The 27,974-nt window shown below is 46.9% G+C and overlaps 1 protein-coding gene across 11 annotated transcripts in view; it reads right to left on the bottom strand.

Annotated features, from left to right (window-relative positions):
- The window catches only part of LOC120537999 (voltage-dependent R-type calcium channel subunit alpha-1E), a 368,732-nt gene that overhangs the window by 316,722 nt on the left and 24,036 nt on the right, over positions 1-27,974 (bottom strand). For all 11 annotated transcript variants that reach the window (XM_039767331.1, XM_039767338.1, XM_039767337.1 and 8 more), the window contains exon 2: positions 27,454-27,928. In XM_039767331.1, the coding sequence (XP_039623265.1) occupies positions 27,454-27,902 (449 nt within the window). In that variant the 5' untranslated portion in view covers positions 27,903-27,928. The remainder of the gene's footprint in view (positions 1-27,453; positions 27,929-27,974) is intronic.

Here is a 27,974-nt window from a genome sequence, read left to right on the forward strand (position 1 = left end):
GCAGCCTCTTATGCCTTAGCCTGGTGGAGGTCCTTTTTTCTGATCACTTTTATTATTTTTGAATTTTATTTTACATTGTTTTTTGTCGTTCTGAATTTGTTGTATTGAAAATAGTTTTGTTAAATTATATATTATATAGTGCCTTATACATCTATCAGTATGTTATATAATATCGTGCATATCTATATGTCTATTATATATACATTCAGAATCTACTGTATCTATCGACTGTATAGTGCCTTACACAACTATCCATCCATCCATTATCCAACCCGCCATATCCTAACTACGGGGTCTCGGGGGGGTCTGCCGGAGCCAATCCCAGCCAACAGGGCACAAGGCAGGAAATAAACCCTGGGCAGGGCGCCAGCCCACCGCAGGGCACACACACACACACACTAGGGACAATTTAGGATACACAACTATATGTCTACTATATATACTTTCAGTACCAATCTGTTATATAGTGCCTTTCACGTCTATCTATGCGTTATATAGTGTATATCTGTATGTCTATTATATATACTTTCAATATCTATCTGTTATATAATATCTTACATATATATGTCTATTATATACACACAGCACATTCAGCATCTATCTATTTAATGGAGTCTTACACAACTATACTGTATGTCTATTATCAGTATCTATCTATTATATATTGCCTTTCATATCTAACTATGTTATTTAGTGTGTTACATATTTATACAATACATCTATGTGTATATATATATATATATATATATATATATATATATTCAGTTTCTATCTGTCTGTCTATTGTATAGTGCCTTTGTCATCTACCTATCCATATTTTATATAGTGCCTTGCCTATCCGCGTATCTGTCTGGAATAGTTCTGACGAGACCACTCAGACCAATAAGCCTGCCAGTTCCATTCCCCTCATTTTCCCATAAAGGTTGACTTCTGAAGGACCCTCAAGTCCCCCCATCTGCCACACTAGGTGGTCCGGTCTGCAATTCTCTTCCCAGCATTTCTCCGACATTCCCCCTTAACAAGTGTCCATCTGCGTCTCCGTGTTCCTGTTGAAGAACTCATTTTAAAGTTAACAGCTGGGACCACCATACTAGTGGCGACCACTTTTTTCAAGTTTGTTAGTCATCTGTACAAAAACAAACAAATAAACAAGTCTATGTGTCTGTACGACTGTTACATAATAAGGACGGGCTGACCCTTCTCTTTTTAGTTTCTGAGTTCGACCGCTAAGCTGTTTTCTAATCCAAGCCTAAAATAGCAGAGACACTGAGAAGCTGAGGATCCAAGGGTAGAAAGATCCAGTCGTCCCATTCCTTTGTTACTGCTGAATGACCAGGAGGGGGAGTGTGGCCAGCTGGCCGAGGTCATCAGGGCACAGTGACCTCACCTAAGATCCACGGAGACACTCCACCAAACAAGTGACACTGACTCTCTGGTATTTTAAGGTGGATTGGCTATGCACTGCACCACCATACCACATCTTGGTTTTGTTATACTTGTTAAAATAAATGGCTAACTGCTGTTTGTTACATCTCCTAGTCTTTTTTCTTTTACTAAAAAGTCAAACATATGTTCACTTTTATACACTAATATCCAATCAGACACACTACAATAGAAGTGATTGCAGCTCTCTGCTCTTTTAAGGTGGATTGGCTAAGCACTGCACCACCATGCTACACCCTGACATTGTCATATTTGTAAAACTAAATGGCTAACTACTATTTATTACATTTCCCAGTCCTCTTCTTTTAAACAAAAAGAGAAGGCCTTCTGTTTTACACACTAATATCCAAGCAGACACACCGTAATGGAAGTGAATGCGCCTCTCTGGAGTGTTAAGGTGGATCAGCGAAGCACTGCGCCGCCAGGCTACACTTTGATTTTATCAGATGTGTAAAACTAATCTTGATTTCATTATCTTTTATTCCTCTTGTCACTAAAATGGGGCAGGTCTTGACATTTGCACAGGAAGATGCACTCCGCCAAAGAAGTGAATGTGCCTCTCTGGCCTTTTAAGGTGGACTGACTATGAACTGCACTATGTGCCTCAGCTTGATTTTTGTCATACTTTTAAAAATGAATGGCTAACTACCGTTTATTAAATCTCCTAGTCATCTTCTTGAAATAAAATCAAACAGACCTTGATTTTTTTACACAGCAGTGTCCAAGAAGACTCTCCACCAAAGCATTGACTTCTCCAGAGTGTTAAGGTAGATTTGGTTAAGCACTGCACCACCTTACGCCACACCTTGATTTTGTCCGATTTGTAAAATTGAATAACTAACTACTGTTTGGTCACCTAGTCTTCAGTCAGTCACTAGGATTCAGCAGGTCTTCACTTTTACACAGTAATATGCAAACAGACTCTCCACCAAAGTAGTGAATGGTCGGAGTGCTTAAGGTGGATTGGCTGAGCACTGCACCACCATGCTACACTTTGATTTTGTCAGATGTTTAAAACTGATGTTTATTTTATTAATCTTGTATTCCTCTTGTTACTAAAATGGAGCAGGTCTTCACTTTTACACACTAAGTGGAAGCTCCACGAAACAAGTTAATGTGCCTCGCATCTTTTAAGGTGGACTGACTAAGCACTGCACCACCTTACGCCACACCTTGATTTTGTCTGATTTGTAAAATTGAATAACTAACTACTGTTTGGTCACCTTGTCTTCAGTCAGTCACTAGGATTCAGCAGGTCTTCACTTTTACACACTAAGGTCTAAGTGGAAGCTCCACAAAACAAGTTAATGTGCCTCGCATCTTTTAAGGTGGACTGACTAAGCACTGCACCACCGTACCACGTCTTGATTTTGTCATACTTTTAAAAATGAATGGCTATCTACCATTTATTAAATGTCCTAGTCTGTTTCTTTAACTAAAATCAAATGGACCTTGATTTTTACACAGCAGTGTCCAAGCTGACTCTCCACCTAAGCAGTGAATGGCTGGGTGTGTTAAGGCGAATTTGGCTAAGCACTGCACCACCCTGCCACGCCTTGATTTTGTCTGAGTTGTAAATCAGAATAGCTAACTACTGTTTATTTGGTCACTTGGTCTTCATTCGGTCACTACGATGAAGCAGATCTTCACTTTTACACTGTAATATCCAAGCAGACTCTTCACCAAAGCAGTGAATGGCTGGGTGTGTTATGGCGGATTTGGCTAATCTCTGCACCACCCTGCCACATCCCCATTCTGTCTGATTTGTAAAACTGATCTTTGTAGTGACAGAAGGAACACACGATGATAAAACAATGGAGCAGATCCCTACCTTTTTTCATTCTAACAGTAACGTTCTACTTGTGGCTAGTGTGTGGGCATTAACTGGGCATTGGTATCTGAAATACCCTTAGTACCCAGAGTTCACAAACAGTTACCCAAATCATCAAGGCTCCCTTTTATATAGTGACGCTTCTCCCCCCCATACGCCTTATGCCACCAAAACTTCGGGAAGCATCTCATGTTTTCAAAGCCAGCACGGCGATGTGGATATGTGGGCAACAAGAACATGAAAGCGCCGATGGCACCGCATGGGGTGAGGCTTCAGAGTTCTCCTGTTTTACACGGCCCGACGTTAATGTGCTCCTGCGTAAAGAAGTGAGACTTTGAAGCAGACAACGGGAAGGTTCAAAATGTGAACGCGTCCGTGTCTGCGCCTCATTAGGCTCCGCAGCTGAGAAAACACATTGGCGCCTTTCGTAATGAATAAATACACAACATGTCAAAACAGCCCATTTCTCAGGCAGCACTTCAGCTCCTGAGCGGTGCATTCTGGGAAGACCCCACTAGCCCACACACTTTTTTTTTCTTCTTCTTCAGTCAAAATGTGCGAGCAGTTTCAACACGAGGCACAAAATGTTAAGTCACAAGAGCAGAGCCGTGAAAGCTGAAAGAAGATGAACTGCTGCAAGCTGTGCCCCTCCTTGGTTTATCAGGACCACCACCATAATTTAAAGTCTCTAAACCAGTGTGCCTTTGGGAAATGGCACCAGTAGAACATACAAATTCCACACTGGTGCCAACCAGTCCAGCCCTGAAGTTGGGGTGCCTAGCAGTGTGCCACCAAGCTGTGCCAAATCCATGATGTCACAAGAAGACGGGCTTAAAGGTATCTCAGAGTGGGGGTCTCATGGTGGTGGCGCGGGGCCGGGATGAACACAGGGGCCAGCACAAACTGTGAAATGAAGGAGAGAGGTGAACACGTGTTCTCCTCTTAAAACTGAGTCGCGGTTTTGCAGTTCACTTCAGGGGTCTCAGATTTTGGCTGGATGATGGGGGATGGGGGGTATATCCTGAATCCAAGATGCAGAAGAGAATCCGCCTGACGAGAAACTGGAAAGTTAAAGATAAGAACTTATAAAAGTGGGATGTGATGTGGATGAGAGACAATGGGGAAAGGGGAAAACCCACAGAGGAAAAATGAAAGCAGTCAAGAAGCCTGAATGGATGGGGGAACGATGGGAATGGGAAATCCGACGGGAGATGATGAGAGAGCTGGGAGAGGCTCTCAAGAGTCTTGTGAGATCTGACCATGGGGAATTGAAAAATGAAGGCACAAGAATTTGGAATTGGACTTCATATATACATATAGTCAGGCATACGCGCCTGGGGACCATCTTCAGGATGTTATTGAGGTAAGCAGTTCCACCCCAGGACAGCAGGGGGCACTGATGCTAACGGGATCTTCTCATTTGTCTGTAGCGCTGAAAAGCCACTCGAGGAAGACACCCAGCCCTGCCCACAGTGCCCACAGAAGGCCCCGCCCCTTCTGGCACTGACGTCATAAAACAGAGCCTCTCCCTGAAGGTGGCATCACACACTGACCTGGCATTCGACAAGGACGGAGCTTCAGCTCCTGCCATCCTTTCGGGTGACTTCAAAGCCGCCTGCAGCCGCCTTGTTTTGTTCTGTGGGCCCATCTTTCTCATTTCAACTACAAGGAGTGACCTGATTGGTACCCCCACACTTCCCTTTGTCTATTCTGGTCTGCTCCCTGCTATGTGGGCTTTTTGTGAGAGTCTACCGTTCTGAGGAGAAAATGCAGGACAGAATGCCCTCCTATGGAGTATATAAGACATTACATGGGAATTTGAAAATGCGTATCTGTATCTATACAAGATCTACTGAGGATGAGATCCAACCTGCGAGCTCCGCCATCAAGCACCTGCACCGCTGGCTCACATGTTTTAGGAAAGTCCTGCACTTAAACAAGTTTGGGTAAAAATAATTGTCCATGTCCCAGACAGCCGTGGATTTAAAACTCTCTTCCAGGGAATTAACATCAAAGTTTGGAGTGGTGACTGATGGCATGCAAAGAATCCATCCTAATATCTCACATTCTACTTCACTACTTGCACAAAAGCAACTGAATGAATCAATTAATAGATGTGATGGATGGATGGATGGATGGATCACTGTCCAGTCAGCTGAGCCACAATGAAGCCCAATTCTCCACCCAGATCACCATATTTGTAATTTGTGTCCCCCTACCACATCACAAAAATGTTGCCCCTATCATCTCTGTTGTCTTACCAGCCAGTTATACCACACAGATGAGTGACCCTTTCTGGATGACCTCACTGACTGGCCTCGTGGCACTTCTGGGCATCCATCAGACCGTCATGCCAGCTTCTCCTTTGAAGCCCCGTTTTAAGGAAATGCCCCCATTACTGCCCACGTACTGTAGACCCCAACCACAGCATGTCTTCAACAAGCGCCCACCGCAAGTGCCCTGCTCCTCCACTGCCACGGAGCCAACCACACCGTCACGTTTGTGGCAGAGCAGCAGAAGGTACGAGAGGCTCGTTGCGCTATTGACTCAGTCAAGCCACTCTTCAAACGGCCGAGTGCGTATCCTAGCAACAGAAGCGCCTCTCTCTCTCCCCCAGCATCTCCACTCTTTTACTTCGAGCCCTCTCCGCCATTAGAGGAGCACATTAATCATTACTCCGCTCCCCCCACCCGTCCCGGACCCCCAAAGGTGCCTTCAGTGGCTGGTATTTGTGAATAACGCTGGCAGCGGAAAGGGTTAAATTATTAATAAGCCCGCTCTTCAGATCCGCTGCTCCCCCGTGGCCACACAACCGCGCTGTTTCAGGCGCGCGCGCCCGCGCATCTCCGCGATCCACCCAGACGTAGGGCCGGCAGAGCTAAGAGCGCCCTCTGCTGGCCAGCCTTATTATGGCAAGCACCACGTGGCACAAATTCCTAAAGAAGAACAAAATACAATGCGTTTTATTAGTACATTAATAGAAAAACATTCCAGTTAATACTGGAAACGCTGAGGTCTACTTTGATTATTTCAATTGATGGGTGGCATAGCTACTGTTGTGTATATATGTGGCCTCATATATATATATATATATATATATTGTGAACTTAAACCGGGACACAGACAGACGGACATCTTATGTTCACCCAACACACGTTTATTATAGTAATATTTACTATTGTGATGTCAGTGCACTTCCCAGTGCCTCCAGCACCGTTCCCCCAAATGTCCAGGCCACACAGTCAAAATGCCTCTCTCTTGGCCGCCTCCCGTCCTCTCTCCAGCTCCGTCCTCTTCCACCCGACTTCCACCATCGACTGAACGGAGGCGGCCCCTTAAATAGGAACGCGGATGGGCTCCAGCTGCTTCCCGGCACTCCTCCGTAGCCACGCCCCAGTGTGGCGGAAGTGCTGGCTGCGCACCCGGAAGCCATCCGGGTGTCCCCTGTCGTCTTCCCTAGCACTTCCTGGTGTGGCGGAAGTGCTGGGCTCCAGGGATATTCAGGCACCGGGGCGCCGCCTAGCGGTGGCCACGGGTCCCTACAGGGCTGGGCTTCCAAGCCCTTTACCCGAGGCCCCCAACATAACCAGGTAGGACGCCCCCTCGCAGTCTGGAGGAGGCACAAGCCCTCCTCCAGTCCTCCTGGGCGTCCCGGCCGGGCGGGATGCCACAATATATATTATATTATATATATATCACATAATTATATTTAAAAATCCATCCATTATCCAACCCACTATATCCTAACTACAGGGTCATGGGGGTCTGCTGGAGCCAATCAGAGCCAACGCAGGGAAGCAAGGCGCCATCCCACCGCAGTATGTATATATTGTGATCTTTGGCCGGCTTGTCATCCCGGCCAATACCCCCAGGCCGCCAGATGAAGCCCTCCCTGCAGTATGGAGGTGCCCCGAAGACCAGCAGGGAGTCATGGACTATGTAGTTTTTATACAAGACCCTGCTGGATACCACAGGGGGCCACAAGAGGGAGCTGCAGGGAGTACTGAAGATTTATTTATGCCTTATAACTCGGAAGTGCGTCAGAGGAAGAGCGACCTGCTTCCGGGGTGAAAAGAAAAGGACTTGTACCTGACCCGGAAGTGAAAGAGTCACGTGGACTGGGGATTGGGAAACATTTCCGGGTCGGGTACTATAAAAGGACTATGGGAGCTGCCAGACGGCGAGCTGAGCTGGGTGGTAGGAGGGCAACGCGTCTGGGAATCGGAGGATTGTTTATTATTGTTATTGGTTTATGAATATAGTGGAGGAGAGGGTGCTTTGTGCACTGTGGAAGATTAATAAAGTCACTTATTGGACTTTTACCTGGTGTCTAGAGTCGTGGACAGGGGTTCAAGGGAGCTATAGCGCCCCCTATCTGTCACTATATATATATATTACATAGTTTACTGTCAAATAATGCAAAGACGTTACCCCTTATTTGGGCTCATCAGTACACTCTCCATTTCATCCCCTCGCGGGGATCGAACCTCGGACGTGAGTGTCAGAGGCGGAGCCCCTTTACGTTGTGCCATGGCATGTGGATCTGCTTCTCGCAACTGAGAGGGCCCGTGGCGGATGTTTGCAGACTTGCAGACCAACCACAAGCGTTACCTGGTAGGTAACCACCCATACAATCAGATTGTGTTTCAGACTACAAATGCCATGAATATATTTATTTATGGTGTGCTTTTCTGCCTACTGCCATGAGGCAATGCAATGATTCCACCCTATGTACTCATTAACTTTATTTTTAAACAGCAAAAAGAGATTGAATATAATATTAATATTTATATTTAATATTTATTAAACTTTAAGTCGGAGACTTGTAGATTGTCTAAGTCGTGTTGCCATCAGGGAAAAGGATGGCTGGGGAAGTGAGCAGGGGGCAAAGCCCCCTAATAATATATAAAATTAATGTATAAAACTTAAAAAAAATATATATACACAGTGAGTGGCATCACTAGCGTTGGTATCACCCAGTGTGGTAACCAAGACTGGATGAAGACCCCCACAGACCGCTGAGTGACTTAGCTCCTTAATAGAGAGGGCACAGACACCTGCCCATTTAATTCAGCCCGGCGCTTCCCACCTTTAGTGGCCCGGAAACTTGAATATTGCTTCATGTGGAATGCTGGGGGTATCCCTCTTGGTGACTTCAGCTTAAAAAGCTGTACAGAAATGTTTTAGGCAGCCATTTTGGTGTTGCCCCCTCTGCTGGTACCACCTGATGACGCCACTGTTTACAGTTTATCTGTTGTCATGGATGTGCATTTAGTGGATGCCATCAAGGCTCCCCTGAGGGGACACTGCAGCTAAATTCTTTTCTGTCAGCAGTTCTGAAGGTAAAAAACCGAACAGACACCTGACCTCACTTCCTGTGTAACCCCAGAAGTCCCTCCCCCTCTGAAAAAAAAATCTCTCTTTCTCTGCATATATAAAGTCCAATTAGAACTCCACCCACTTCCATTGCCAAACCGCACCCTCCTGCAGACCTCAGTTCCGCCTCCTCTTGTCCTGCACCAGTAAGCCCTGAGCACTCCACTCTCCAAGCCAGTCATTGTTTCGGCTCAGTCCTTTGTGGTTACTCATTTTCTGATTTGATGTGCTTTTTCGACACTATACGGGGTGGACCACCCAAATCTTTTTGTTGTCTCTATTCTCTTTTAGAATACACACACACACGCTCACCGGCCACTTTTTAGGTACACCAATATCTATTCAGCCAATCACATGGCAGCGGCTCAATGTATTTCGGCCTGTAGACTTTGTCAAGACGAGCTGCTGAAGTTCAAACCGAGCATCAGAAGTGAGAAGAAAGGGGTCTGAAGTGACTTTGAATGTGGCTTGGTTGTTAGTGCCAGACGGGTTGCTCGGAGTATTTCAGAAACTGCTCATCTACTGGCATTTTCACACACAGCCATCTCGAGGGTTTACAGAGAATGGTCTGAAAAAGGGAAAATATCTGGTGAACAAAAATGCCTTGTTGATGCCAGAGGTCAGAGGAGAAGGGCAGACTGGCCTGAGCTGATAGAAAGGCAACAGCAACTCAAATAAGCACTCGTTACAACCGAAATATGCAGAAGAGCATCTCTGAACACACAACACGTTGAACCTTGAAGCAGGTGGGTAGCAGGAGACCACCCTGGGTAACCACTCTTGTCTGCTAAGATCAGACAACTGAGGCTACAATTCATACGGGTTCACGAAAATTGGACAATAGGAGATTGGAAAAAACGTTGCCTGTCTGATGAGTCTCGATTTCTCCTGTAACATTTTGATGGTAGGTTGGCATCAACAACCTGAAAGCAGGGACCCGTCCTGCCTTGTATCAACAGTTCAGGCTGGTGCCAGTGGTGTAATTGTGTGTGTGGGATATTTTCTTGGCTCACTTTACCAACTGAGCCTAATTTAAATGCCACACCCTGCCTGAGTATGTGCCCATCTTCAGATGGCAGGGTAACGTGCCACGTCACAAAGCTCCAATCATCTCAGACTGCTTTCTGGAACATGACAGTGAGTTTGCTGGACTCAAATGGCCTCCAACGGTCAGCAGATCTCAATGCTGTAGAGCACTTTTGGGATGTGGTGGGAGAGGAGAGTCATAGATGTGCAACTGCGTGACGCCATCATGTCAGCGTGGACCAAAATCCCTGAGGAATGTTTATAGCATCTTGTTGAATCGACGCTATGAAGAATTACGGCAGTTCTGAAGGCAAGACGGGGTCTGACTGGGTACTAGCAGAGTGTACCTAATAAAGTGGCCGGCGAGTGCGTGTATGGACATACGTAAACAGGGACTGGCCATTCATTTTGGGACCTGCACCCTCAAGAGTCCGGCGTTTTCTAAACCACAGCAGTGGCCATTTATTTGCGTTTGGATTTATTTTTTGTTCTAGCATTAAATCGGGGATCACCTGAAGGGTACGCCAGCCCTTAAATTGTTGTCCTTTCTGTTTAATTACTGTAAATTTTCATATTTATATGAATAATGCCGTGTATTTTATTTGTTTAGCACCTTTTATATGCTAAAAGTACTTAAGGCACCTTGGCCGTCTATTGATGGTTATCATGCAATATATAGAAATATATCTATATATATAAATCTATAAATATATATATATATATATATATATATAGAATGTGTATGTACAGTATATAGCTGGTTATCGGTTTGTTTCTGCATTATATCTTGTGTTTATATTGCTATCCTTTTAAAAATATTCTATTTAATTACTGACTAGCATGTTGGCTTCATACAGTAAGTGGGAGCACTAAACAAGAATAAACGAAATTGAATATTCGCAGCCTATTTTCATTGCCTTGGTGCAAAAAATAACTTGTCGAGAAATAAACAAACGGTGAGGACACAAGAAAAGGCGTAAAGCTTCACTGCCAGACTGATCCTGTTTTTTAAACGAGTAAATAAATAAATAATACAAAATACAAAAAGCTGCCAAACAAACAGAAAACATTTGAAAGAAATGCTGCCACCCAGTGGTGAATCTCGATAATAACAGAATCTGAGTAGCCGTCTATCCATTATTAAACCCGCTTATCCTGAGCGGGATCGCGGGGGGGAAGCTGCAGCCCACATCAGCAGGGATCGTCACCTGGAGGGGGCGGCAGACCCAGGCAGGGGGAAATCACACAGACGCCTGTCAGGGATCATTTTTAGCATTGCCGGTCCACCTAACCTGCATGTGTGTGGACTGTGAGAAGAAGCCCCCACAGACATATCACAGAAATGAGATACCACGTTCACTCTTAAAACTGCGTAATGCCACTCAGGGGCATTTGGGTGAACGTTGAGGAGCCAACATGGTAGAACTGGGCACAAGGTGAGGAACAGCTCTGGACAGTGAGCCGGTCCATCTTGGGGTCCACACACGCATGACTATGTCGCTGTGATTTCTGTGAAGGATGAAATAGAAAACGCCCACCTCATTTTAGCAGTCAGTCTGAGAGTTTGTCATTCCGATTACTGCGCTGTTGAGGTGCGCTTAGCTTATTAAGCTTACTAGTTATTATTTACTTCTTTTAGCTTATTAGCTCAGTTAGCTTATTTAGGTGCACTTATCTTGTGTGTCACCCACACCCAGTGGCGCTGGGGGGGCTTCAGAGGCTTATACTCATAACTTATCGCTCCTGACTCCTGATATTTTTGTCCATCATTTACATTAACGGGGGGCGCCAAGCCCCAAGTCTTTAAGTCCATTCTATGTGATTCATCTCCTACTAAAAACACGCGCAAATCCCTCAAACCCTCAGGAGTGTTCAGGTCCAAATAATTATTTCCGGACTCCGGAGATCTTGCGTTTTAAAACACAGGTAGCGTCAACATCCCGACAGAAACATCGGAACGACCCGAGGGCGAGTGACAAGGGAGGGATTGGGCTCAGCACTCGGGCAATGCTGGTGACAGGTGACCCTTCAAAGGACTGCTGGTTCTTCCGCAGTCGATGCCGCCGTCTACTTTTTAACAAATGCGCGTGATACGCTTAGGTACCTGCAGACGCACGCACGCGCGCGCGCACCTCTGCGCCTGCATATTAACGAACTGACAAACGCGCTGAACGCCGTGCTCTAATTATTAGTTCTTTTTATTTGCAAATTAGGAGATTCAGTTATTTATATTTATTTTGTTTTGCCAGTTGGAACACAGGCAGTTGAAGTGGTTTGCGTCGGGTCACTAAGTGGATCTGAAGCCACAATCTCAGGGTTTGAAGTCCAGAGCCATAACTTCTACGCCGCACTGCATTTTAAAGGAAGGCCTGCCACCTTCACTCTGTCGAGAACGCGCATCTGCAGACACACGCGTCGTGGCGTGCGCGTGATTTTCCTTCCACAGCTGCTGACGTGCATGAAGAGCGAGCCAATTGCTTGTACGCGGACCCTGCTATAAGATATCGAACGTCCTTCGCGACATTCTCAAATTGTTACTTTACTGGTTTGTTTCCAAATCCTCGAGATGGGTCCAGATGCAGACTCCCGCAGCTCCCCTGGATAGCTACTTGTTTTGCATGACTTGTGATCGGATGTTATCACTGACACGTATATCATAAAGCATTAACCTCCTCAACGGAGGGGATTCTCTGGAGGTCCGTAGCTAGAGTCTATTGAAATCCTCCATATTTTGCTCTCCCTATTCCTGGCTCCTCCGTCCTGTCTCCAGATTTCAACACACTGGTCTGGCAGTGATGATTCCACAGGTAATCCACACGGTGCACATTCTCGAAACTCTCGATACATTTCAGAATATTTTCGTTTTTATTGCATGCAAAATAAAATTACAGGCCAATTAGCACAAAGCTTGGCCAGGTGGGGCGGGGCGATATTTTTGAGTGACAGGTAAATAGGCGGAGGCAAGATATTTGAGTGACTGGGTGGGACTGGGAGCTTTAGAGTTGGGCGGAGTTTGATGACCGAGTGGGAGGGACTGGGTAGCAGGGGCGTTTCTAGGAGTTGGTATCAGGCTCTTAGCCTCATTTATGGGTGTTGCGCCGCTATACATATTTAAAATTAAAGAGCGGAGTTGGATCCCCCTTGGGGTTTCAAGTGCAGTTATTCGAGATTATAACTCGAAGAGGGTGGTCATTTGCTGGATAAATACATACAACTACGGTAAAAAAAAAAAACAAAGACAACCAGAGCAGAGGCTAGGCACAATAAGCCTCTGAAGCCCCCCATCCCACCTCTTGATATGCTTACATGGTCGAGAGCTTAGAGTTAACGCCCAAGAAAGTTCCCCGCCATCAAAGAATTATGCGACCACTTGGGGCTCCGTGGGCTCTGAACCCAGACTGAAGTGAGGGGTGAAAGGGGTAAAAATACGCATACCGCTTAATGTCCCTGAGTGCGTCCCCACGTCATTTCAAGGCACGGACTGAAAAGACACGCAAGGGTCGCCGGCGCTGGTGGGGAGAAATGGGATGGGGTGGGGGGTGGATATGATTTATGTAAAGGTGAGTGGGGTATTTACTGCTGTTTGGGAAATTTAGTGAATGGTGTGTAGTCAGGGTCAGTTCCCACTGAGTCACTAAACAACCCGTAATGTGTTGTGAGTGACGGCCGGTAGGATGGGAAGGGTTGTAATACACGTTGCTCATTTGTATTCTGTATTACTATCAATAAATAATAATAATAAAAAGCCGCGTTCCTTCCGTCCACCTTCGTCCGTCGTCTTTTGCGGTGCGCCTTTGAGAATTGGATTATCTGAGGTCTCTGCTGCCCTCTCCTGGAAATGTGAGGTATGGCAGGCAACAATACAAGGCTTTCAGCTCCGTCAAATTTGAAATACCTGTTGGCTGACGCACTTTCCCTTTCAGTGGCGTTAGGGGATTTTAAAAACGTTGTGTGTGGGGGTTTTCGGCGTGTGCGAGGATATCAATACAGAATTAGGCTCCCTTTTCAAAGCCGTCCTGGATCGAGATTACATTGAGCGGTGCAGGAAGAAGGCAGTCGACGCCTCAGCGCCTATTTAGTCTTCCACACATTTTATGAACCCGTTTAGAGTGGCAGGGAATCTGCAGTCTGCCTTCAAAGCAGGGACCGATCCTGGATTGGATACCCGTCTGTCTGCTAGAGGGCACACTGCCCCTTACCAGTTAAATTCACATTCAGCTCTTTGAGATGTGTGAGGGTATTAATGCCCACTGTGCCAAGTCCACTTGTACAGGCCCTACTTAAACCCTGGTCTTTGGATCTACAGCCTGAGCCATTGTGCCATTGTTTGAAAGAATAGAACCAGTAGCGGGCCATTGTGTTTAGTTCCAGTGCTGCCCATCACAGGGGCATGGAGTCTCCTGCCAGTTGAGAGCCTGATCAGGTCTTTAACATTAAGAACACAATAAAGATGGGTAAGTCGGGGGCACGCAAGCACAAAAATGTATTGTCACAACTCCAGAGGTCGACCTAAACCACAGACCCTTTTGCTTCACATCTCTACTTCAATCCAGGCTGGCAATGCCAGTGCAACTCTTTTGCACACCTGAAGGGGGCAGAATTTGGCCGTAACTTTGGTTCAGTTTAGTAAGTTAGAACAATCATGTCCTCTCTCCCCATACAGCTAAATCGCCTATGGCTGTGCATCTGAAATCCTGAGATGATGCCCACTAGAAAAGGCGCTATATAGATACTAAAAACAGAGTCAAAGCATTCTGCACCCTCCAGTGAGTGACTCAGTAGAAGTGGGAAACGTGAGTGAATTCTACAATTGGCACCTGCCTTACCCTGCCACTGCTGGTCCTGGAATTATGATGCCAATATGCCAAACCTGCCTGAATGCCACAAATCTTCATTTAGATACTGAAGACAACAAGAATGACAAAGATGGACAGACAGAGAGACAGATAGATAGAGAGATGTGAAAGGCACTATATGTTAGATAAATTAATAGATAAAAAGTTTATTGATCTCACAGAGAAAACCGGCGCTGCCTGCCCCTGGCACCAAAATGAGATAATTTCACGATGGGGGTTGGGGCTATCAGTGTTCAGTTTCCAATGCCCGGCATGCCAGTGCCCACCCCCATCCCCACTTGAGGAAACCAACAATTTGCCAATCAAAACAAAACAAAACCAGATTGAATGAGCTGTCCTGGCATTGGCACAGAGTGTTGATGCAGCTGAAAGTGCCCCCACTGAGAGGGGGCAAGGTCGGAGCATCTGCTGTAGCATCCGCCTCAGCTGGCAGCACAGCCCCCTGGCGTGCAGCTGCCACCCACCTGCAGCTGTATGACAGGGGGCTGACTCTCCAACTGTGCCCATAGAAATGGACCATTGGCACCAAAAGAAAAAGTATGATGCACGCGATGCCAGCCAGTGACAGTGAAGGAGGCTTTGGAAAGCTGAGCAGTTCAGTGCCAGTATGGGCAAAGATAACCAAGGACCCATCCTCCTGTTATTTGTAGGATATGCCACCTGGTCATCCACCTGCCCACCATCAGACCTTCCAGGTCTTTGCCTTCATCCCCTGCCTCCTTGCCAGGCAGGCCCCACTTTGCCCCCAACTCCAAGCTCACCTGGTTGAGGTTAGGAGGTTTAATTTTGAAGGGCAGCACAAGACCACTGCAAGGGTCATTGCTCTCTGGTTGACCAGTCAGTGGTTCTGCGTCCTCCCAGACCCCCTAAGAGGAGTGCAGCTGTCTGCTTGAAGGGTCCAGCACACCATTACTTGGCTGAGGTTTCCAGCTGCTCCCAAATGGCCTGGAGGAATAACTGGTGGTCTCCTCTGGCCAATTCTAATACTCCATCTGGGGTAGGACCTCCAGCTCCAACAAGCACGTTGGGTGGCACACTGGCCTCCTGTCTTTGAAAGGCACTATATAATTGGTAATACTTTACATTCTGGTTGTCTTAGCTGACCCACATGCTTATATACTCGCGGTAAATATATTCATATGTTACATACATGATGAGGCTTGTAGGGGTGTAACAGATAGAGGAGAAAGGCTCTCTATAAAAGATGGATTGATGTGAAAGGCACTATATAATTGGTAACACATTATATGCTGGTTGGCTAAACTCACTCAGATGTTTATAAAAATATACATGTTGTAAGGGACAGGTGGGTAAGATGCCCATGAGGTGAAAGGATAGGAGAAGGTCGTTTCTTTAGGGCACTGCCTCCCCTAGAACGCCAGATGGCAGCCCCTCTGGGTTGCAGTGGTGCCATAGTTCCCCACAGGGCAGCATAGGAATTGAAGTTGTTTGACTCAGCCCTGTTGGGTACAGTAAGTACCACCAGGGGGTGCTGCAGGGACTGGGGTGCCCTATGTCTTGGGGCTCCAGCCTTATATTGAATTGTTCCCAGGCCAAGCCTTCGGGACACCAAAGTACATCAGGGGATTACTTAAAAAGAGCCGCCTGCCACTCCTCCAGGAGCCACCATCGGGAGGAAGAGTTGACGAGGCTTGCTGGAGGAGGAATGGAGGAAGAAGAGATAGAGAGAAGAAAAAGGAGAATTGCTGTGTTTCTTACTTCATTGTGCAAGGGGAAAAAATTTGGAAAGAGTTTCCCACAGCTGAATGAAAACCTGCGTTCTGTTGGACTTGTGTCTGTCTAAGTCAGGTTTTGGGATCTGGTGCACCGCCTGCATGCCACAAGATAGATAGATAGATAGATAGATAGATAGATAGATAGATAGATAGATAGAATTTAACTTTAGTGTAGTAGGCAGGATTAGATAGATATATAGAATTTAACTTTAGTGTAGTAGGCAGGATTAGATAGATAGATCGATCGATAGATAGAATTTAACTTTATCTATCTAATCCTGCCTACTACACTAGATAGATAGATAGATAGATAGATAGATAGATAGATAGATAGATATATTTATATCATTTTGTCATCAGAACTCCAATACCCAAAAAGCTCTAAGCCGAGTCAAAGTGGACACCCATCCATTCCAAGGTGCTACCTACTGGCTCCTACTTAATTGAATGTGCCATTTTAGTCATTTATCGTATGGACCTTCAGTCTCTGTGAGGTTTCATACTGGGTGTCTACCAGTACAGACCAGTTTATTCACAGATTGTGCCTAACGTGTCCCAGTATCAACAAGTTAATTCAAAGGACCTCCATACGGAGCTGTAGAAGAGACGCGCACCGAACTCGGCTCCAGCCCTGACTGGTGACACACCATAACAGATCCTTGTGTACAAGACCGTCTTTAATGCATGGGCATGCTGGGCAGTTGCCCAGGGACCCCAGAAGTATAGGGGCCTCATGCTCATCTGTGTATTTTGTGACTTGCTGTCAATAAATAAATACTAGGCTCTACTAAAATATAAATATTTGTTATTGTGCTACAAGTGGACATTGGCATTCACCTCTGATTTAGTGTCGTGGGCACCTCTGCCACCTCACGCGTTTGTATGTGTACAGATCTCACACATGACATCACGTAAAAGAGTAAATGTTAACGTCACTTCAGCTCAATTCTCTACAAAGACATTTCACAAATGTTTGTGTTGAACACTTGATTAATAATAAATAATTCATAGTCATTTCATTCTGTGCCAACTGCGTCTGTGTGGTTTGCCAATTGAGTGTCATTTTTATGTTGAAATGTTTTTCAAGGCTCATGTTTTATTGTTCGCACATTTGTGTTGATTAATCTTTGCTGTACAGCCAACACTGATTTTGTTAGAAGTACCAATACAATCAATATATGTTTAATTTTATTCACCAATTGCATTTCTATTCCTGTGAGTGGTTGTGTAGGTAGGGGTCCCAGTACACTTCTTTGCCCAGGGGGTCTATAATGCTGTTAAGATGGCCCTGCTCGTACAGCCCAATCAATCAATGCAGAGCAGCACCCTAATGAGTTGACGATGGCACATGAGTCCCCCAAAAGTTCCATACTAGTTACTGAGTGCCAGCTGTCCATAGTTACTGATGGATCCATTCAAGGTGTCTTGGTAAAGGCCAGTCCGCCATACTGGCTCCCAGTGCACACGGTAGCAATTTCCATCAAGTTCCTTTATACACTTCAGATCTCTGAGCATCACATGCTGGCTGATTTTGCCATTCATTGCAGGTCCATCCTTTACACAGTTATTGACCAGTGAAGACCACTCTGAGGTCCAGTATGGCCCGTCTTGCTCAGAAATGCTCCACAGGGTAGGTGCCTTCATTGCCAAGGAGCTTCTTCCCAACTTCCATTAAAAGTCATTTCATTCACTGGAGTTCCAAAGTAGGCAGAAGAGTCCAATCTATGGAGACTTCGAGAGAGTCTTTCCTGGCGGACAAACACAAAGCTCCCATAGTGGTTCCTTTGTATTCCTAGGATCTCAATGTGCATGCAGGAGCCTCCTAGTGGTCAGTCCTGGAAGATCTCCATGCTGGGATTCACTATGGACTTGCAATCCCAGCAGAGTCTGCTTTAAAGGAGGTCCCAGCCAGCCTTCTGATCTACCAGCCCACAACGTGATGCTCCATGGTTGGTCCCATCATTTACACCATTGTCTCCAAGAACAGACAGGTAAGGCAGCAGAGTCCAAAGCCAAGAAGATGTGGGGGTCTAGGATGTTCATCAGCAGTGGATGAGGCTCAGGGCCCCTCCCCCCCCATTCTGGTAGGAGGTCCTCCACCGGGGTCACAGTAGACATCGGGCAGCCCAGTAGACATCGGACCCGCAATGGTCCAGACGTCCTGATGGTGCAGTAAGTGGGAGTTGAGCCTGAAGTCCTCAGCTATGGAGGGAGGTCTGGTCGCCCTCTCAGCCGACTGGGAATTTGTTTCCGTCCAGCACTTTATTAAAGAATGGAAGCCTGGATGGAAATGTTCTCTAGGTCTTCTCATTTTGGAGTATATTTTTTTTCTTTTATTTTTTTTCTGATTGTGCCGTGTAGGAGGCTGTCAGCTCTGACTAAATAGCTTTATTATGTAGGCTTGCTTTCTTTCTTTTTTTCCTTTTTCATCAGATCTCCACAAGAGACCTCTTTGTTGCTATGCCTACCCTTTTGGTGAGAAACGGGCGGCGTAAACCGCCTTCCCCTCGCAAGTCTCCTCTGTCATCATGAGAAGGTCTTGGCATTGCCAGAACACCGCAGGGGGCGAGTGCCCCTTGAATTTGCCCCGAGTGCTCTGGTCTGAGACCAGCCCTTGGTTCAGCCTGAAAACTGGCCTGACCCCCTCCATCTAGCCAGCTCCACCAAGAGACCCTATTGAGAAACAGGGACAGTTTCCCAGTGCCCACCCCATACGATGGAGCAGCTCTTCTTCCAGTTGTTCTCCACACTGAGTTTCTACCAGATTAAAAAGAAACGCAGTAAAAGTATGGGTGACCTAGAATGGTGTGTAAGTGCGGGACATCTTAAAGATGGCAATCGCTCTACAAGAGTGTGTAAGCAGGTGGAAGGTGGACCAAGAAAAACACACTGGCGTTACGTGGAACAGGACATATATAACTAAAAAGCTATCCGCTATAGCTTCACCTGGTCTGCTTCATCTGCCTCTGAAGCTGAATGTCCATCAGACCCTGTGTACTTCTGCTGCATGCTGGGAACTGAAGTCCTCTGAACAGCACTAGCAGCTGTTTACTGAACAACTAAATGCAGCAGCACTGCAACATCTGTGCGGGGCTCGGATTTATTCACTTTCTAGGAAAGTCTCCAGCCTCTTTTTCAAACCTTCCTGATTTCACTCAAGCATCTAGCCCCATCTGGCCTGCCATCACTGAAGCATCTAACACAGCCCAGCCATTCAACATTCAAGTATCTAGCCTCGTCTGCTATACTGCCACTCAGGCATCTAGCCCTGGCCCCTCCTGCTGCCACACATATCAAGCCCTGCCTGACCGCTGCCACTCAAACATCAAACCCAACTCAGCCTGACACCACCATAACATGTAGCCCTGCTCAGCCTCCTGCCATTCAAGCATCTAGCCCCGCCCAGTCTGCCGCCAGTCAAGCATGTAGCTCTGCCCAGCCTGCGCCACTCAAGCATCTAGCCCAGCCCAGCCTGCTGAGATTTAAGTAATTAGCCCCGTCTGCCGTGTTGCCACTCAAACAACCCATTTCCAGCTCAGCCTGCTGCCACTTAAGCATCTAGCCCTGCCCCCTCCTGCTGCTACGCCCATATCAAGCCCTGCCTGACCGCTGCCACTCAAACATCAAACCCAACTCAGCTCAGCCTGCCAACACTATAACATGTAGCCCCGCCCCCCAGCCTCCTGCCATTCAAGCATCTAGCCCCACCCAGTCTGCCGCCAGTCAAGCATGTAGCTCTGCCCAGCCTGCGCCACTCAAGCATCTAGCTCCGCCCGGCCTGCCGCCATTCAAGCATCTAGCTCCGCCTGGCCTACAGTCACTCAAGCATCTAGCCCCGCCCAGCCTGCTGAGATTCAAGTATCTAGCCCCATCTGCCGTGTTGCCACTCAAACAACCCATTTCCAGCTCTGCCTGCCGCCACTTAAGCATCTAGCCCTGCCCCCTCCTGCTGCTACGCCCATATCAAGCCCTGCCTGACCGCTGCCACTCAAACATCAAACCCAACTCAGCCTGCCACTGCTATAACATGTAGCCCCGCCCAGCCTGCCGCCAGTCAAGCAAGTAGCTCTGCCCAGTGTGCTGGCACTCAAGCATCTAGCTCTGCCCATCCAGCCGCCACTCAAACATATAGCTCTGCCCAGCCTGCCGCCGCTCAAGCATCTAGCCCCACCCAGCATGCCGCCGCTCATGCATCTAGCCCCGCCCAGCATGCCGCCGCTCAAGCATCTAGCCCCGCCCAGCCTGCCGCCACTCAAGAATTTAGCCCCGCCCAGCCTTCTGAGATTCAAGTATCTAGCCCCATCTGCCGTGTTGCCACTCAAACGACCCATTTCCAGCTCAGCCTGCCGCCACTCAAGCATCTAGCCCTGCCCCCTCCTGCTCCCACGCCCATATTAAGCCCTGCCTGACCACTGCCATTCAAACATCAAACCCAGCTCAGCCTGCCACCACTATAACATCTAGCCCCGCCCAGTCTGCCGCCAGTCAAGCATGTAGCTCTGCCCAGCCTACAGTTACTCAAGCATCTAGCCTCGCCCAGCCTGCTGAGATTCAAGCATCTAGCTGCTGCCACTCAAACATCAAACCCAACTCAGCCTGCCACCGCTATAACAGGTAGCCCCACCCAGCCTCCTGTCATTCAAACAGGCAGTCCCACCCAGTTTTCTCCCACTCTGTCACTGAGCCCCGCATGGCCTTCAGCCACACAAACACAATCCTGTCCACACCACCACAGTCTGGAGGATTGTATGCCAATGAAAAATGAGAACAAGGTCTTGCCTTTTTCCATAAATTATTCCAATATATAAAAATCACTAGTAAAGTCCAGAGGAATGTGCCAATGTGAGAACATCGGTTACAAAGCAGCCAAAATTAAGAAAGGCCAGGAACGCAGTTCAGGAAGACCATCTTATTAAAGTAACTCTCAGAATTGTACACCAAACACGTTCATTCTGGAGAAACAATTCAAGGAGATGTTGTTCTGTGTAACCTGCCACTAAAACACTAGTCAAGGGTGGAAAGTAGTAGAAAAGTTCAAAAGAGATGAAAACACCCTGAACAGAGACTACCAAAAAGAGAAGACCCCTGCAATTATTCAAGAAGTCCACTTTCCTGATGAAACCTACAGCAGGGTAATATCACAGAATGGAGGACACGGCACAGAACAGAGTCTGTCGCTGCTACTTTGAAAGACCACCAAAGAGGAGAATGTTCGAAAAAGCTGACAAGGACACTCTGTACAGAAACGTCTGGAAGAAAATGGAGCAGAACAACATTCAAGAGCAAGTAACTCCAGAAGGAAATGCAATGACATGAAACCTTAGAGGAAGGGATTCCAGAGCAACCCTCTCCGAGACATTGTTCTAAAAGAGTACGCAGCCCAACGAAAGCCGAAAAGAAGGGCCGGCTCTGCTGCTCCAGAGCTAGAGAAGGCTCTAGAACAAGGTCTGATCACCGACTCCAGAACACCGGCGATGGGAATGAGGGCACAACAATGCTAGGCAAGCCCTGGCCCTCCTGCTCGGAGGAACTACCAAGAAAGGAATCCCGAATATGTGAGAATTTCCTGAACAGAATCACCAAAACAGTTGGACAGGGTTCTAGAATACTTTTCAGGAAGACCTTGTCTTGGAGGAAATTATAAGAAGGATTCAGCTGTAGTGATTCAAAATTACTCTCTAAATATTTTGCTCTAAAACAGTGAAGGGTCCCAAATCCTCATTGTGTCTGCCCGTTGTGCCATCCCATCTGGGGTTTGTTCCTTAAGTTGCTCACTCCTTGTGACCCTGAATTGGAGTAAGTATGTTTAGAGGAAGAAGAAAAAAAAAAGAAGATGGATTGTTCTAGAATAATTGCTGCTACAGGTGCAATGGATTGTTCTGGAATAGCACCGGACTTAGTTCAGTATGTCCAAGGCAAGAATGGATGGCTTCTTCTAGAAGAGCAAGTGACCACAAACTAGTCCTTCACTGAGTAAGGGGGGGGAGGTTCTGAATGGAGAAGAGTCTACAGAGAGACCACCGTAGATGCCCACCTATCCAGGAAGAAATCTAGAACAGGCAGCAGAATAAGGAATATTCCATAGAAGTCATTGAATCTCCCAGAGCAGTCCATGGATATGGAGGCCACCCTGAAATCTGCTCTGAAGTCTTGAATTTCCATTCTACATTCTTAAAGATGTGAAGTTACAGTTCAGGGTGGTCCCTGCCATTTTTGTAAATCTTGCCCCATAGGACACATGGAGGTGCGGGCACTGGACATGTACCCCAACGATGGGCATTTCTGTACTTTAGCTACACATGTACCACCCAGACCTGCATTGAAGCTGAGCGCCATCTGGTGGAAACAAACTGAGCAAAGAAATGAAATAAAAGGTCCACAATGGTGGGCAAGCGTAAGATCTTACCTAAACAGACCCTATTCTGAAATCCCATCAGGTGGGAAATCCCAGAACAGAGTGAAGACCCCTGGGGGTGCGGTGTAGCAGATACGCTTCAGCAGATTAGCGCCAGTCCTGCCCATGGTGACCAGATGGTTGATGGCAGGTGTCATGCCACATGAGGGGAGTATGCCGGCTTAGTCCCCCTCTAAACAGAGCGCAGAGCAAACGTGTGCAGCGATCCGCACACTTGACAGAAGTGGATTTGCCATTGGCTGCCCTACAGCCCTCATGAATATGCAAACGAGGAGGCAAAGAGCTGCCACTCATGTTTATGCAAATAGGCGATAATCTTAATGGAGCTTTGGAGTCCAGGCGCTTGCTGCCAAGACGTGGGGTGCCTCCTCCGTTACGGAGATGCTTGCAGGGCACTGCCAGTGGGCTCATTTGAGGAGACAGTGATGTGAGGAGACGTATTTTCATTGAGCTTTGTGCACACGGAAGTTAAAGATGGTCTGAGGCATCACCAGTACGATGTTCATGGCACACTTTCTGTAAAGAGACCCATCAAAATAAAACGGAGTACTAGTGAATGAAGGAAAGCTGGCATGGTGGCACAGGGGTTAGCACTGTTGAAATAACTTCCCAGCCCAGAGTTTGCATGTTCTCCTAGTGTTCATTACAAGGGCCTCACCAAGGAAGTCTGACTTAGGTCATATGACAGCTCTAAGTTGGCACCATGTGAGTGAGAGATCCCTGTGAAAAACTGGCACCCTGTGCCCCGAACCTGCCTTTTGGGGATTAGGAATTGGCTAACGCGGGTTTATTGAATGGCCTGTGAGCGGGACTAAGCATCAAAATGCCAGTCCGCTTCGTGTCCACTTTGCCACTTTGGATGTAGCGTATCACAATGTCACAAGTTCTTGTGCAGAACCCCGTTATACCCTGGCATCCTGTCTGTTCCATCTGTGGCTTGATGCCCACTGCTGTTTCTACTCAGTTAGCTTTCCTGAAAGCTGAACTCAGGTGACCGCTGCCCTTCTCTTTACCCTCAAGATGTTAGCAGCCAGCTCTAGAAAGAGTTGTTCCAAACTTGGGGCCACTATGCTCTTGGGAATCATCAATGCTGCAGTCTCCCCAGATCTGCAACCTCCACACAATCCTGCAGGCAACTCCTTGGACCTCACGGCTTGGTTTTTGCTCAAACGGTGGGCCTTCTCTAGACTGGTGTGTGCCTTTCCTAGTCCAGCCAGTCAACTGAAATGACCACAGTGAACACTGGAACGGGAAGCACCTCTGCCAAATTTCAAGTGTAACAGCAAAGCACCTAAATACTTGCGTCAATGGGATATTTCAGTTTTTCATTTTTAATAAATCCCCAAAAATGTCAGAATTCAGTTTGTGTGTCGTCATTCTGGGGTATGGAGTGTTGCTTGACGAGGGGAAAAAATTCATTGAAGTGATTATATGATAAGGCTACAAAAAAATGTGAAAAACTTGAAGGTGTCTGTACATTTTCTGAATCCCCTGGAAGTTTCCCCAGTCTAACCAGTTTTCCTTGAACGTGTTGTCAAACCGAGACGTTAACTTCCAAAGTCATACTCAACTTTAATTGTTTTAATGAAGTCAGAGTCGACCTCAATGCAATCCCAAAAGTAAAATGAACTCTCACCTCCGCCTTAGCAACAGGACAAGTGTTTGTCTGCCTGTGTATTTAGGAGTCTGTCCAGTTGCTATGTCTCCGTCATTCCAACAGATGGTGCGTCACAAACATTTGTAGTACTTCATTCCACTGCATTTGTCATTCCAACAGATGACGCAACAAAAAAAAATGTGCAAATCCCATTCCAAATGGCATATAAAACAGAGACTTTTGAATTCAACAGAGTGTAATTGTAACTCGCAGTAACTATGAGGTCATTCATGTAATACCCCAGCGTCACGAAACACCCATCACTTGCTCGGTTACGCTATGGTTAAGAGTAGGGTTGTGTGAGGGTTATATAACTCAAAGGGTGTTTCATGACTGACATTGTGGGCATTACCTGCAGTTATACCCAGCTCTAAGAATTGGCATTTTTCATTCAAACAGCTGGTGCATAACAAACATCTGTAGTAATGCTTTTTATTACTACAAATGTTTGGGATGCACCGTCTGTTGGAATTACAAAAGCAGCACACTTTATTACTACAAATGTTTGTGATGCGCCATCTGTTAGAATGAAAACGCAACGTAATTTATTACTACATGCATTACAAAATACATTGCAACAGGTGGTGCACTTGAAACGTTCACGCTGTGGTCTATGTTGATAACTTAGATTTCAGCCCATTCTCGGACAGGTAGCACAGCTGGGAATGTCGTAACATAACACACAAGTCCAGTACAAATCTGACAATGTCGTAGAATTCAATGTGCTCTACGTCTGTGCGAGAGCAGCAAGCGTGTGCAGTACAGATGGGGCCAGGGACACCGACCACGTAGCTACACTTGCCTCCTCGGGCATGATGTCTTGGAGGACAGACTCTCCCTGTTACATTTACAGTTCATGTTATCTGCATAGACCCACGTGTGACGTTAGTAATGAAACCCGAGTTAAACCAGTTACTGTAATGGGATTACAAGGATTCAACTGGGATGGTTTGCAAATGTAATCAGATTAGAGTAACGACTTACTCTGCACTGCGTTAACCACAACCCTGTCCAGGAGGTTTCCAGGTCATCCCTTACCTACGCGTCTGATACTTGACTCCGTCATACCAAGGTACCCCAAACCCCCACTATCTGTCTTCTCTGCATGATTCACTCTTATGTTGTTTCCAGTGTTTTCCATTCCCACTACCCAGGAAGAGTATTGCAAAATTTTTCAGTCAGTCATTGTCCAACCCACTATATCCTAACACAGGGTCACGGGGGGTCTGCTGGAGCCAATCCCAGCCAACACAGGGCGCAAGGCAGGAAACAAACCCACCGCAGGACACACACACACACCCACACACCAAGGACAACTTAGGATCACTTAACCTGCATGTCTTTGGATTGTGGGATGAAACCCACGCAGACACGGGGAGAACATGCAAACTCCACGCAGGGAGGACCCGGGAAGTGAACACCCAGGTCTCCTTATTGCGAGGCAGCAGCGCTACCCACTGCGCCACCAGGCCGCCCCTGCAAAATTGTTCAATACATTCAAATCTTAACACGAGAATATTCCTGGGGATTTCGTCACCCTTAATATCTTCTTTGCTCGACCGCCAACTCAGCAGATTTCTTAACTCAAAAATGAGATTCCACATTTCCCATTACCGCCACACACCCAGCGCCTGATCCTTATCTCCATCCTACAACATTCACTTAGACCACAGAATCTTAAATTATGGATGGCGACAAATTTTGGGTCTCGTTTTGTCTGAATCTGGTAGGTCGTAAATCACAATGCTACTCTTTTGGAAATGGTGCCGTGCGGTTTGCGTAGTGTCTTCGAGTGGGTCGCCGCGGGCAGGTTAAACAAACGGAATTGCTCCGGTACGTCCGACATCGGCGATTCCCCGATGCAAACAAACTCGGGATGCCGGTCAGTGCCAGTACAAAAAAAATTGGATTGCGAGGAAAGAAGAGTTTAAGAAGCACCACCCCAGATCTTCCTTTCCCATCATGTCTACTCCCATTTCCCGCACGTTGCTTCCGGTTTTCTTCATCCCTGTTATCCGTTTTTATTTTTAACACATGGCAGCCTTGACTCTGCAAGAGTCCTCACTTCCAGCGTCTTCTTTGTTCAACACCGAGGCTCGACGGATCAGTGAACTCTGTCAGATTCCACTTTCCCATTCCCACTCCATGTCCTTGTCTCCGCCACGCCCCGGTCCCCCAGAACTCCACTATTTCTAACATCTACTCGCATTTTTTATTTTATTATTTTACTTATTTATTTATTATTTATAATTTATAATAATCATTAATTAATTATTATTTCATTATTTTAATTTTATTTACTCCTCTCGCCTGTACACGGCACTATCACATTTGTCAACATCCTAACAACCAAAAGGAGTTCCTTTACCTCGATATTACGGCTGAAAACTTTGTTGCCCGAGACTCAACCCATCGAACGGGGTCTTCCGGCACAGCAGTGAGCGGCCTGCCCAAGAAGGTGGGTTTACCAACCGGGCGACTTTTGAAGATGGCGTTCCGTCTCTGAATGGAGTCTCCCAGAGTTAACAAGCGAATCATAGGATGAGCGAAATAAAGATGGAGCATTGACCATCACTTGATGGCTGGGCTGAGGTTCTACTTTCTATTTCCTTAGAACCCTCTGCTCACGTTGTGACTGCCCTCCCTCCCTCTTTCTCCATCTCTCTCTCTCTCTCTGAACGCTCTTATTGTATATTTTAGGATTTGCTGGAATTGCTATTGGCTGCAAGTATTTAAGGGGTCCTCGATTCCTCTCCCCTTGACAGCTCCTCTACGGCACATGCTCACTGTCAACAGAAGGGACCATGCAAACACGACCAAGATACTCATGACTAGTTTCAATGAAGATTTCTCACCCCACTCACACCATTTCATCCAGATGGACCACTTAGACATGCCCCCCAGTCCACCCATTCCATCCCCATCATAAGCAAGATGGACCCCCCGCCCACAGCATCTCAAGTAAACACATCCCCCAAATACACAACTCCAACCCAGACATGTCCCTTCACTGGAAAATCCCACCTAGACCCAACCACACTTTCCTCCCAGTTGCACCCGCTTCCCAAGCTTATGTCCCCCCCAACCTCAATGGTATTCATCGAGATACTCACTCCCACTCTTTTCGTTTGGCTTGAGGTGTGCTCTGCATCTTGTGCGCTTCGTGGGCTTTAATGATGTCCTTTTGCTCAATGAGCCCCCCGCGCCTCCTCTTGATGACGTGAGGGCTGATGGGCATTTCTGCATCCAAGCCCAAACCGGAAGCATCGAAAGAGACGGACCCCTCAAAAGGGAACCTGGTGTCTGCCTCCTTAGCCCGCAGTTCATAGACGGCATTGAAGCTGGAGGTGCGCGGCAGCAGGTTGTCAGCAAGTCTCTCCGGTTCGAGGAGGGTGCAGGAGCGAGAGGCCTGGGTCAGCTCCAGGCGGTGCTTCTGCCAACTCTCGGCCTCCGGGGGTGGAAAGACATACCGACATGGGCTGATGTCCACCTCTGGAACAGTCAACAGGTTGCGGTCTGCCAGTGCATGGGAGCTGACTGAGCAAGTGCTGAATCGCAACATGTCTGCCGTCTGGTTGCACCATAATGCTGGAGAGAGGAGAGAAAAAGAGACAGAGGAGAGAGGCGGTGAGTG

The sequence above is a fragment of the Polypterus senegalus genome, chromosome 10, assembly GCF_016835505.1.
Source record: "Polypterus senegalus isolate Bchr_013 chromosome 10, ASM1683550v1, whole genome shotgun sequence".
NCBI lineage: Eukaryota > Metazoa > Chordata > Cladistia > Polypteriformes > Polypteridae > Polypterus > Polypterus senegalus.